The sequence below is a fragment of the Gossypium hirsutum genome, chromosome A11 (genome assembly GCF_007990345.1).
Source record: "Gossypium hirsutum isolate 1008001.06 chromosome A11, Gossypium_hirsutum_v2.1, whole genome shotgun sequence".
In the NCBI taxonomy this organism is placed as follows: Eukaryota; Viridiplantae; Streptophyta; class Magnoliopsida; order Malvales; family Malvaceae; genus Gossypium; species Gossypium hirsutum.
In genome coordinates this window covers 84,232,693-84,246,235 of record NC_053434.1, presented here as the reverse complement: position 1 = coordinate 84,246,235, position 13,543 = coordinate 84,232,693, and the positions used below count along the sequence as shown (strand labels likewise).

The window sequence follows — 13,543 nt, the reverse complement described above, 5'->3', positions numbered from 1 at the left end:
AGATATTATAATGAAGTTACTTAAATGAAATAAGGACTTAAATCATAACCATGTAAAATATAAGATTTAAATATCCATTCCCATGTGAAATATCAACATTGATTATTTAAATTGATTAAGCTGCTAATGAATATTCTCTTTTCGAAGTCAAAAGTGCAATTAGTATTTTTCTTCTTTCAACTCAAATAAAAATAAAATGTTGAAAACAAAACAATTAAATAAAAAATAGAATAATTAGTTGACATGAGATTATTATTAAATATATGCAAATATGCAAATAGACTATTACAAAACTGGGTGTAGTTTTTGATATGTATATGATAGTAGCAACAGTAGCATATATACATTATTTCCATGGAACAGAAAACGCCTGATCGTTGCAACACCAAGCTGTTGGTCTCTTTGAAAAAAGAGAAACAAAGGAATCAATCTACTCCCCCATTGCAACAAAAGGGATTCCCCTGGTACACATGATGCATAATATAGCCATAATTAGTACTCAAAATCTTTAACTTTCTATTGCTTTATCCTCATCCACACAGCTAAAATATAATCCAAGTGGAGCGTTTCACTGAATGTAGTCAGCTATTGGAAATGCAACATAAATTTCTTAATATGTAGTGCATTTAGACTGCATTCCTATGTTAACCGCAGTAGTTGCATCTCAAGCCTAGAGTTCTGAATGTCTTGGAGCATAATTCCAATACTTAAGGTGGGATATTTGGTTAGAGATCTTATGTTTGAACTTAACGCTCTCTCTTGAACCCAAGAAAAAAGGTCTTAGTTTAATTATGTCAGAGAACGACTCTCACACAACACATGTCAGCCTAGACATATCATGCAAAACTTAGATTTCATTTGAAAAAGACAAGTAGATAGAAGCAAAAAGTGCCCGAATCATGTGATGGCCTAGGGAAAAAATGTTATACTAAGATCAATTTATTGACAATGATTCTTACTAGCCACCATGCCTAGAGAAGTAATCATTATCCAATGAAATAGCAAGAGCAACAGCAATTGCTCGCTCTGATAGAGTCAGTGAACGGCTTACATCCAACTCTTGGATCTGCAACAAAACCAATAAATTTGTGAACAAAAGAAGACTTAGAAACTTTCAATCTCTAATGCAAAAATTACCATGCTAGCGGGACCAGTCTTTAAGACGGGATCAGCCTTTCCAAAGTGGATGACATACTGTCTGGCATCTGTAAATATCTGCATGCAAATCATTTTGCCTATTAGATACCCATAACAAAAAGCTAAGAATTTTAATTCATGTAATAAAATGGATAAAAGCAAAGCACAAAGGGTTTAGACCGTTTGAAATGCATTCGATGTTGAGAAAGATTTTTCTATACAAAACTATTTCGTATTTAATTTTTTTCCCCATAAAATTACTAAAAGCATTGTTTGCATCAATGAAGTAACAGCTCCATGATCTATATAAAGTTGAACATATCATTGATACGAACAATGCAAGAGAGAAAAATGGGGACAGAAGCACTAGGAAGGGGAAGGACATATCTGAAGATCAATCCAAGAAGAAACATCAAATACCAATCTTTATATGCAAAGAAAATAATATAAACAAGTTCAAGAAACTTTATATTCAAAATCATTTAAAACTAAAAATGGAAAAAGAGAGAACTAATAACTCGTATTTCAACTCTTTTTCTTTTTACAGGTCAAAAAAATTCATTCCTGAATAATAAGATGCATAAAAATCATACAGCACAAGCAGAACACATTCATTAATATATAAGCAAAGACCAAAGGATCAATAAGTATCTAACTGATAAGTCATGTTCTCCAATACTAGTTTTTAGGTAATAACCAAACTAGGTACTGAACTCACCTATCATGCCATTGCCATCCAAAGAATCACTAATAAACAAAAAGGTAAATACATGAAAAGTAAGAAGTATCACCCAGCAAATTTAACTGAATTTCTTGTAGTAAACATTAATGTCTGATCACAAGATTAATTAAAAAAAAACTAAACTAGAACACTGTAATACAGAAGATAGTTTATCTGAATAAAGGTCTACCTGTACAAGGTAGAACGACTAAAATTATGCCTTAAGAACTTTGCAATGCGTTCGAGTGATCGGCATAAAATGGGAATCAAAGCAACTGCAGTGAAGGTCCATATCAATTCATCATACTACATAATAATAAAGAGAATTCAGGAGCAAAAATGTAGAAAGTGTTTATGAGCAGAAGAATGCTTACATTTAAGGCAAAGATGTGAAGTGACAAATGTAAGGCAGTAAATAAAGTAGTTAAAATCTTTGGTTGCAATTACTGATTGAAAATACACTTGAACAGCTTGTAAAGTCCATGCTTTTGGCCTCTGCATAACATATAGAATAGGTTCAACAGAAAAAACTATCATATATATGTATATTTTTTTTGAAAAAAAGAATGACTGGATTATTATTAAAATTAAAACAAGGCCTGGACTCTTTCAAAACAAAATAAACTAAAACAGACAACCCCCCAAAAAAAAGAAGGTAAAGAAACAATGTAACCCAGCCACCCAAACAGGCACTTTCCTTATCCATAAAACTATCATATATTTACCAAATGTATGACAAGTCAGTAGAAATATGTTTGCCCCATATAGTGCATACAAATAGAATACAGAAGAACAAGCAGTGCCCATAAATGAAAGCCGATAAGCCCTATTTGAAAGACTTTTAGGCACAAGTGGAAAGATGGCAAGCACAGCCACAATAAAAACCTGCAAGATAAAAAACAAAAGTAAGGAAAAAAGAATCTAACAAAAATATGTACATGAAGTCAAAAATGGCCCAAGTTACAAGACTAAGCAATTGGCTAAATATTACATCTTATAAATTTAATTATACATTAGCAGCCAATCAGCTCCTCGACAAGGTGGTCTCTCTATGGCAGATGCAAGAATAAAGAAGGAAATAAAATGCACTCTTTACTCATTTAAAAACAAAAAAGAGGGATAAGAAGGCAAGAATCATCTGCTAATATACAAACGTTTTGATCTATCGATTTGGTCATATGAATCTAAATATATTTCAAATTCCACAAGGAGCAAAAAAATATATAGTAAAATGATTATGTGATCTCAAATTCTCAACTGGATTTATTTTCTGCATAGATTTACAACACAGAGATAGGAGAGAAGAAAAATACAAAATTGCTGCAATTTCTCTCATTAGATATATGGAGAAAATACATAAAAAAATCATTTATAGCTCATATCCCAATAAAAATAAAATATAAAAAAAGATCATCAATGGATGAGATAGGTAATCGCCAGAGCAAGTAAAAGGAGAATGTAAGCAATTCCTTGATCAATGGTAGTACCATTGTTGGACGGAAGTGGTGCAGTCGATGAACCCATGCCTTAACCCCAGAAAAGAAAGCATACCTTTTCAATTGACAGTTTTAAACGAGGAAGACCTTGCAACAGAAGGAGCTGAATACCTTTCTACGACTTTCCTCTCCCTTGTAGGTCTATCACTGCTAGGCGTCACTGGCTCTTTCTTCTCAGCCGAATCTCGACCAGATTTCCTAGAACTCCCCTTTCTACTACTACCTTTGACCTTTTTAGTCCCTTCATCTTCACTCTCTTTTTCTTCCTCCTCCCCCCTCTTCTCTTCCTCTTCTTCTTCTTCCTCGTTCTCCTTCTCTTCGACTTCCATTTGTTTCTCTAAATCCCTAACAGATCGAGAGAAAAGGAGTAGCTATGTGGGTGAATTCATTGCAGTGAAATGAAAAGGAAAAAGAATTTGGGGGCAAATTTTGAGAGTAAACGGGGAAAAGAAATAAGTACATAAATTTTATTTGGGGGATTTGGCTAACGAGCGGGGAACCAAAAAATAATTTTTTGGGGTGAGCGGCATTTTTTTTATAAAAAAAATAATGGCTTTTTGTTGCGTTTTCTAAAAAAATTGCCACTAATTTTCGGATTTTTTGCGATGTTTTTAATAAAAACGCCACTATAACTCAATTTTAATACTTTTTTTATTTTTAACATATTTTTTCCTATTTTTTCCTTTCACAATTTTTTTGTTGAGATAATCATTTTTTGAATTTTTTTTAAATTTTTAATATTGATATTTTTAACTGAAATATAAACTAAAATTTTAAGTAATAAATTTTTAAGTTTTTTATTTTTGATTTAATCATAGACATTTTAAAAAATAAATATATCAATATATTTTTATATTGAATAAATATAAATATTTATGTATGCAATAAATAAATATAAAATGATGTTATATCAATAATTGTGTTAATAATTTACAAGAACTAGATCAAATTAAAGTTCATATATACAATTTTACCTTGATCCCCATACATTTATCCCTAAAAGCTAAAAATTAAACCCTGATCCCCAAACACCAAACATTAAATCCTAGATCATAAATTCTAAACCCCAAAATAATAAACATTATATCATAACCCCTATCCCCTAAACTCTAAACCATAAAACATAAACCATAAACCCTTAACCCCAACCCTTAAACCATAATTAGATATTTAATTATATGTACACACCTAAATTTTGATAGAGATACATCTCAGAATTATATATGAATTTCGATTTAATATGTAATTGTAGATGTGAAATTCTAATTGTGGTTTAAATGTATAATTGGAACTTTAATTTTGATTTAATCATACACATTTTAAAAAATAAATACATCAATATATTTTTATATTGAATAAATATAAATATTTATGTATGCAATATATAAATATAAAATGATATTATATCAATAATTGTGTTAATAATTTACAAGAACTAGATCAAATTAAAGTTCATATATACAATTGTACCCTGATCCCCATACATTTATCCCTAAACGCTAAAAATTAAACCCTGATCCCCAAACACCAAACCTTAAATCCTAGATTATAAATCCTAAACCCCAAAATAATGAACATTATATCATAACCCTATCCCCTAAACTCTAAACTATAAAACATAAACCCTTAACCCTTAACCCCAACCCTTAAACCATAATTAGATATTTAATTATATGTACACACCTAAATTTTGATAGAGATACATCTCAGAATTATATATGAATTTCGATTTAATGTATAATTGTAGATGTGAAATTCTAATTGTGGTTTAAATGTATAATTGAAACTTTAATTTTGATTTAATCATACACATTTTAAAAAATAAATACATCAATATATTTTTATATTGAATAAATATAAATATTTATGTATGCAATATATAAATATAAAATGATGTTATATCAATAATTATGTTCATAATTTATGCTTTTGGGATTTAACCCATTGCACACTAAACCATTATTCATGTATACTTTTGGGATTTAACCCATTTTGATATATATATTTTTTAAAATAATAATTTATATTTATCTTATTTAGATTTATATTATAAAAAAATCCAAGATACACAAGTTAAGTAGTTTACCATATTTACCTCTAAACCTTAAACCCCAAACCCTAAACTCTAGGCCCTAAACACTAAACCATAACCCCATAAACTAAATTACTTTTTTGCGGCGTTTTTCCAAAAGTGCCGCTAAAACCTCGACCTATAGCGGCGTTTTTCCAAAAGCGCCGCTAAAACCTCGATCTATAGCGGCGTTTTTCCAAAAGCGCCGCTATTGTTCAGTTTTTAGTGGCGTTTGGACCAAAAACGCCGCTATTGCTCAGTTTTTTGCGGCGTTTTATTGCAAATGCCGCTAATGTATAATATTTGCGGCATTTTTTACCCAAACGCCACTAAAAACGCCGCTAAAGCCCTATTTTCCTGTAGTGTAGTTCCAGACTCTTTCTCTCGAAATCTTGCCTGATGATTTCTAGCTCAGATGGGATCACTTTCAAATGTTCTTCCATTGATCGGGTTTTTTCTTGATCTGACATAGGAATGTTATCATTGATCCTCTGATCCCACCACCGGTCATACTCAGGGGTAGTCGTAGGATTGGCTGCAAACTTTTTCATTTTACGAGTCTGGTTCCAAGCATTTGATATCTCACGAACTTTCTTTTTTGTAGTTATTCCCCATGTATATGAACTCGCACTGAGCTAAACCATGTGTTGGTGACGTAAACTGTCTGGATCTGTACTATCTTATTGCAAGCAGAGGAGCATACCTGACGGCTCCCCATATTCCTAACAAAGGAACCCAATCGAAATCTCCGCATCGATATAATATTTCATCAGGAGCCATCCACGAGGCTCTCCATTCAACGTCTTCCTCTTGTAAATTCTGAAGAACCGTCATCCAATTTTCTTCTATAATATCATCTTGTCTCGGTGTAGCTATTAACTCTTTCAATGGAGAGTAGTTTTTAGAGAAGTTGCGATACGAGACCTTTTCCTTGTGGAACTAAGATAGCAAGAGCTATGCACACCTAATAAATCTCCCTTCACCCATTCTTTGACAAGCATTCAATAATCTAAAAGTTTCAGCCAAGATCGCGGGTACAGGTGTGGCCTCTTTACTAAGTCTGTCAAAAAGATCGGAAACCACCTCGTCTATATGCCTCAAAGCTTTGGGGAAGATAACCAGTCTATAAATGTTCAAAGCGAACACATCTACCCTCTTCTTCACATCGGGATGTGCTAAGATTAGATCCCTCAAGTTCCTCCAAGAAATGCACTTACAATTTTTTTTTTGTTTGATCCGGGTTGTAACCCACTGTTTGCTTATCGCTGTGATGTTCATCAGCCTTTTTGAGAATGCTGTGACGTTGGCAGCTCTGGAATAAATTCTGTGAACCTGAATCTTTGGGCAATGGAGCAAGGCCGTGTACTCTTCTATAGTTGGTACCAAATCTACCTTCCCGAAAGTAAAGCAACTGTAAGCAGAATTCCAATTTGAGCGAGGGCTCGAAATAGGTGTTCGTCTACCTTGACATCGAGCAGATAAGGTAAATCGCCATAATGATAATAGAATAGCTGTTTGATCTCGTCATCCCACTGACCCCAAATTTCTTTCATCTCTTGGAGATTATTCTGAGTTACGCTGATCCGAGTAAAATCCCACAACTTTGACACGTACCCCTCGGTAAGACTATCACCTTTCTCTTGCTATGTTGTCTCAGCCCATATCCGGACAACCGCATTGTCTTCTACTTTATCAAAAAACCCCTTTTCCATGATAAATCTACTTAGCAACCGAATGTGAATCAACACCTTTTGTGATGAAAATGCCATGCAAATACAATTAAAGTAAAACAAAGCAAGTCAGTATTTCATATGCAGTTTAAAACAAACAAGGAATAACAAACATAGCACTTGCTCAGGTAACCACTAGGGTTTGGTGTAGCTCTACCTAAGGTGGGTTCCTACGGCTCGCTATATGTGGCTCGGTTCTAAAGTAAAGGTACCCGAACCAGTAGATTCCTCGATCTTCACCCATTATAGGCTCATACAGACCGAGTTCAGTTCAGGGGAATACATTTCCCTATGGCTGCACAGAAATGAAAATCTCACGAAGACATAGGTACGGATGTATCCCGAAAGCGATCCGCTATCCTGCACGGAGGTGAAAACCTCACGAAGGAATAGTTTCTCACTCCCACTTAAAGGGTGTGACCACAACGGTCTTGCAATGCAATGTGCAGGTATATACAAAAATGCTCGAAGCAGATAAAGAAAATATGAATAAAATGATGAAGATTGTAACACAAAATGGATGAAATATAATGAAAGGGTCGTATATCAAAACCAAATTTTCAATTTTCGACAAAAAGACAAAAGTTAATCAACTTGTGGCTTAACTCTCTTATTTGGGTCCTCAGTGGAGTCGCCAATATGTCGAAATCATTTTAAAGTTTTAAAAAAAACGGGGTTGACTTTGGTTTTAGAAACAAAAACGAAAAAATGAGAGTCGCCACCAATCTTTTTTGATGAGGTGTGATTGGGTCACCTTAAATTAATCATTTTAATAAAAGTTAAGATTTACTAAAACGATAATTTTTGGTCTACGAAAATCAGAAAATGAGTTCGGGAGTCGGTTGCGCACGAGAAAGAATTATCATTCTCGTCACGCCCAAAGATTAGTACCCAGTTGATTAATTAGTGTCTTAGTGTCGAGAACTGAAAACTTGAAAGACTTTAAAATACGATCCCTCTTTTTGCAAAAATACACGATTGTTAAAGACCTGCTCGCCTCGAAGTAATAAAATGTCACATCCAGTAAATTAGGACACGACATATTGAGCTTTTGAGAATGAGCTTGCCTTTTATTTAAAATTTGTGTATTTTAACCTATTAAAAGGGTATTTGATTATTTAGAATAAACGAGAAAAATTGAAACCCAGTAAGTTAGGGCACGTTTTCTCAAATTTTCAAATACCGAATATTGCCTTTATTTGCAAAAATTCTTATCTCGAGGTAACAAGATGTCATATCCAGTAAGTTAGGACACAACATCTCGTATTTTCGAGAGTAAGCATTTTGTTTAAAATTCGTATTACAATTTTAAAAGAATATTCCATTATTTAGATTAAATGAGAAAAATCGAAACCCAGTAAGTTAGGACACGATTTTCTCGAATTTCTAAATACAGAATATTGCTTTTATGAAAGAATTATTTAATGTGTCGAGAAAAAATACGACGTGATTCATAGTGAAATATAAAAGTAAATTATGGTACTAATATGTATAACAGCATGATAATAGGTGCGCCAATATCAATAACAATAATATGAGTAATTATAAAATACGAAATAAAAGAAAGGCTAGTAATAAAAATATAAAGCAAATACATAAACAAAATGAAATAAGCAAATGCATAAGTATATATAAAATATATATAATATGAAAAAATAAAAAAATTCAATGATAACGAAAACGATAGTAATAATAGTAGTAGTAAAAATAATAATACTAATGATAATATTAAAAGTAACAATAAGAATATTAATATTAGTATTAATAATAATGATAACAATAATAAGAAATAAAAATAAAAATAAAATAGTAATAATAATAAAAAAGAAAATGTAATAATAATAGTAATAATACAATAGTAATAATAATAATAAAAGGTATAATAATATATTAGATAGTAAAAAAATAATAAATAAATAAAATAATAATAATAGTAATAAAAAATGATAATAGTGATATTAGTAGTAATAATAATAATATGAAATAATAATAATATATACCAATAACAACAATAATAAGAAAAATAAGAAATAACAATACACTAATAAGTATAGTAATAGATCACTAATAATAATAGTAAAAAATAATAATAATATATTACTAAGGGTAATGATAATAATAATAATAATAATAATAATAATAATAATAATAATAACTTATATTAATTAATCTAATTAAAATATCGAAAACAGCAAAAAAAAGAAAGGACTAAATTGAACTTAAAGTAAGAGTTCGGGGCCAATTTGAAAATTAATAAAGAAGGAAAGGACTAAATCAAGCGCGCAAACAAAGAAGAGGGACTAGATCGGGCAATAAACCCTCCCTCCAAAACGCGTAGCTTCGCAAGGGACCCGATTGAAATCCAAGCATATATTTGGGGCAAAATAAAAAATCCATAAAAACTTAATTGCGAAGTAGCAGAAAAGCGGAAGGGCTAAAAGTGCAATTAGCCCTTCCAATGAAAAAACGCGCGGATCCTGAGTGGAGTGGGTCGGATCTGGTTGGCCCCCACAAAACGACGCCGTTTTGGGCGTTTGAGGGGCCTAATAAAACGACGCCGTTTCTCAAGTACTATAAATGCAAAAAAATTTTAACAAAAACTCATTTTTTCCTTGTTTCAGAAAAAAAAACTCTCTCTCTCTCTCATTTCTCTTTGGCCGAGGCCAGAATCCGGCGAGGGGACCGCCGTCGACAGCCGTCGCCGGCCACTGCGTGAGGTACGTCTTTTATTCTATTTTTTTTATATTTTTTATATGTTTTTAATATATATATAGGTGAGAAAACGGACCCGAAAACAAAATGAAAATAAATTTAAAATCACCTTAAGTTTTCGGTTTTGGTTTCTGGTATTTTGGTTCTTCGATTTAGGACTATTCTTCTGTTTTGGCACTACTAGAATCACTGTTTTGCCTCAAAGTCGAGTGTTTTTTTTTGTATTGATATATATTGCCCAATGTTACAAAATGTTCTTAGCTTGGCTTTTTAAAAGCCATTTACATGATTTTTTTTATTACTTTTACTGTCTTTTCTTCATCTACTCTGTAGGTGTAAGTGGCGACGTGAAAAGGGCGGTGGAGCAGATGGCGGTGGCAGATGGTCAGAAGGCCGCACTTAGGGTTTGAAAATTCTGATTTTTGTGTTAGGGTTTTAGGTCTAGTTGGGATTGGGTAGTTAGGTTTGATTTGGGTCTAAAATTTGGGCTGGGGTCTGTTTAGTTGGTTGGATTTTATTAAGCCGGGCAAATTGGGCTTGTAACAATACTCAAACAGTCGCTAATATTATTGAAGAAATAAATGTTAAGGATGTAACTATTACAAATACTCATGAAGAAAGAAAGATTTTCATGGATGCGAAGCTGCTGTTTCTTTGGATGACATGGATCTTTCAACAACACAACCGCAATCAGCTAGAAACCAAGATGGTTTCACATTTTTAAAGAAGAAAAAAAGATTTCTAATGCAAGTGATTTTTCTATTTCGTTTAATGATGTTGCCACTTTATTGGCGAAAAACATACAGACCATTGGCCTTGAAATCAGTAAAAGTATCGCCTCCGAAGTGCTAATTAAGCAAAAGTCGGAAATGACCATTCAAGAAAGTGCTCTGAAATTATATCTAATATTATGAAAAGTAGAAGGTTTAACTAAGGATGAGCGCTATCACACATTGAGCAAAATTCTAGATCATCCAACACAAATACTCATTTTCTTTAGTTTACCTTCTTCTGTGCGATTGGAATGGGTCAAAAGATTTCTTGCTGACCATTAAAAATCATGGTTGTGTTGATAATATTTTAATAACTTGTTGTGTTTGTAATATTTGGATGGTATAATGACATGATAGAATGTCATTACAATGTTGTAACTTCTTGAGGTTGTAAAATTTTATAATATATAGATTATAACATATAAACTAATGAAATCATGTAACTTTTTGTTAATATATGAATATTATGTTTGGATGTGAAATATAATTCTCAAGTTATTTATTACTTCTAATATTTTATTTTTCATTGTAAAATAATTAAATTATTTGTTTCACTAATGATATTTAACACATTAAATATGTATTACAGTTAAAAAATAATAAAATAAATTATATATTATTTTTATAGTATTATATATTATGATTTTTTAATTCATATAATAATTATATTAAGAATTTTATTAAATTATATATTATTTTATTAAATTATTTTTAATAATAATCTTATTAAAATTTAATAACAATAATATCATCTACCTAAAAAAAATTACTAAGGATATTCTAGTCATTTTAGTTTTTTCCCTTATGCTATTACATCATTCCATTCAACTAAATACAAGAATACTATTACAGTTCTATTCCATTCCATTCAACCAAACAGTTAAATTACTTATTACAGCTCTGTTCAATTATAACATTATTCCATTACAGTGAACCAAACGTACCCTAATAGTCAACCAAACAGTTTATTGGCACAGGTTATGAGGGCTAAGTACTATCCTTATGGAGATTTTATGAACGCAAATTTAGGTGCTTACCCCTCTTATATCTAGCGTAGCATATGAGGAGAACGTACCCTTTTACAACAAGGGATGGGATGGAGAATCGGGAAACATTTGTAATGATATATGGCTGCCAAAACCTGGAAACGGTAGAATTGAGGTTCAGAACATCAATATAAATTTCACAACAGTCTCTGATTTAATTAATAAGAAAATACCTGGAATTCTGAAGATATCACAAGGTTCTTCAGTGAAGAACAAGCGGAGCAAATAACATCAATTCCTGTAGTTGACAGCATGCAATCAGATGAACTAGTATGGAGAAGAGACAATTCGGGTAATTATACAGTAAAAAGTGGATACAAATGGCAAATTACAAGTGGTCTACACCAGCTAGGAAATAATAATACAATACACGATAAAGCTACAAAAAAAATTATTTTACAACCTAAAAATAAGGAGATTAAGGACAGAGGCGAATTGCCCGATCTGCAAAGAGGATGATGAAACCGTGGCCCACTGTTTCAGAGATTGCAAGCTGACAAAACAAGTTGACCAGGAGCTTGAGGTTACACTTTCAAACAGAAACACGGAAAATGATTGGAAAAAAAGGTTAGTAATGGAATTAGGCGACAAAAGTTCACACCTCTGTGTTACCATAGCTGTAGCCTTTTGGGCAATTTGGTTTAGCAGAAACAAATTTATACATGAAGGCATTTTAAATAAAGCACAGGAAATAGATGGTTTCGTTAGAAGTTATATCATAGAGATATCACAAACAGAAGGAATCACAGAGTTTTTGCAAAGGAATAAAAATGACACATGGAGACCTCCGGAGGGAGATCAAGTCAAAGTAAACTTTGATGCATCTTTTCAAAAACTTTTAAAACGGGCAAAATGATGTGTTATAATAAGAAACAACGAGGGCTTTGTAATGGGAGCTTGTACTCACCAATGGCAAAATGTTTGGGATTCTACCACGGCCGAGGCATGGGCTTGTCTACAAGCGGTCACTTTCGCAGAGGAACTTGGTTTTCAAGATATATGTGTTGAAGGAGATACTCTGACAGTGGTAAAAAAACTGAACGACGAACACAATGACAGGTCAGAGATAGCAAACATTATAAAAGAAATAAAAAATAGATATTCAAGATTTGGAAACATATCTTTTTAGCACACTTTCCGATCAGCGAATGGGGCGGCGCATGGAATAGCATTTTATGGATAAAAGTATGATCCTCCGATCTACTGGGTAGAGGAAGTTCCAACAGAGATCGAACATTTAATCTTCAAAGACATGCAAGGTTTTAGTGAAGGATAAACAGTTTGGATTTCATTATATCTGAGTTCAGAGGAATATAATAGGCTCCGATGAACTCAGGATTTGAGAGAAGAGCCAAAAAAAATTTTATCTTAAAGATCAAGGCCATTCTGAAGGTTTTCTCCTATGCAAGAAAGGGAGTTATGTTTTAAAGGTAAACCAAAGGGCTTTAACGTTTTTTTTTAATTTTCAATTTGATTTATTTTGTTTTCAAGATTTAAGTTTTAGTTTTAGAGTACTATGCTAGTGTTTTAGTTTCCCAGTGCGCCCCCCATTTTCATTCATTTTTTTGAATGACATGTGTAATTGATGTGAAAGGGTGCTACAGGTAGTGTTTTCTTAAGGTCTCTTGTTTTCTTTTTCTTTTGATTTTTCTCATTTTAATGCATCGGTTAATCTTGTTTCAAAAAATAATTTGAATACATTAAAAGCCTTACACATTAGACATATTTTTAGAGTTTATTTTATTTTTTATATTATAAGATAATAGTTAAATTTTAATTTTTAATATAATTTGGTCGTGCTATTTTTGTAATGTTATTAGCTAATTTAATTAGTTAATATTGTTAATTATTTCAATT

General features: G+C 32.0%; 1 protein-coding gene and 1 long non-coding RNA gene across 14 annotated transcripts; both read right to left on the bottom strand.

Moving 5' to 3' along the window:
• Positions 1-234: 234 nt before the first annotated feature.
• Positions 235-3,883, bottom strand: LOC107946308 (uncharacterized). 13 transcript variants are annotated; one of them, XR_005905237.1, is made up of 7 exons: positions 2,584-3,883; positions 2,233-2,353; positions 2,049-2,133; positions 1,856-1,884; positions 1,138-1,215; positions 960-1,066; positions 235-461 (listed from the first exon to the last, which is right to left on the bottom strand). XR_005905237.1 is itself a non-coding variant. In XM_016880595.2 (7 exons), exons 2-6 carry the CDS (start codon positions 2,663-2,665, stop codon positions 1,169-1,171), a joined length of 330 nt encoding a protein of 109 aa, XP_016736084.1. In that variant the 5' UTR covers positions 2,666-2,743; positions 3,466-3,873; the 3' UTR covers positions 235-1,066; positions 1,138-1,168. The 13 variants fall into 13 exon arrangements, 2 of the variants coding, with proteins under 2 accessions (XP_016736084.1, XP_016736077.1); XR_005905236.1 differs by lacking the exon at positions 1,856-1,884 and having other exon boundaries at positions 2,584-2,743; positions 3,466-3,883; XR_005905238.1 differs by lacking the exon at positions 1,856-1,884 and having other exon boundaries at positions 2,634-2,743; positions 3,410-3,866.
• Positions 3,884-11,469: 7,586 nt separating this feature from the next.
• On the bottom strand, positions 11,470-13,127 carry LOC121210133 (uncharacterized). The gene is made up of 4 exons (XR_005905232.1): positions 12,594-13,127; positions 12,090-12,179; positions 11,860-11,924; positions 11,470-11,781 (listed from the first exon to the last, which is right to left on the bottom strand). It is a non-coding gene; the product is annotated as an uncharacterized lncRNA (long non-coding RNA).
• Positions 13,128-13,543: the final 416 nt, after the last annotated feature.

Coding starts and splice junctions, on each gene's coding strand:
- LOC107946308 (XM_016880595.2), bottom strand. CDS start 2,665: ATGGGCACTGCTTGTTCTTCTGTATTCTATTTGTATGCACTATATGGG. Junction 2,354..2,617: donor ATTTGTATGCACTATATGGG/GCAAACATATTT, acceptor TATGTTATGCAG/AGGCCAAAAGCATGGACTTT. Junction 2,134..2,232: donor TTCACATCTTTGCCTTAAAT/GTAAGCATTCTT, acceptor CCTTCACTGCAG/TTGCTTTGATTCCCATTTTA.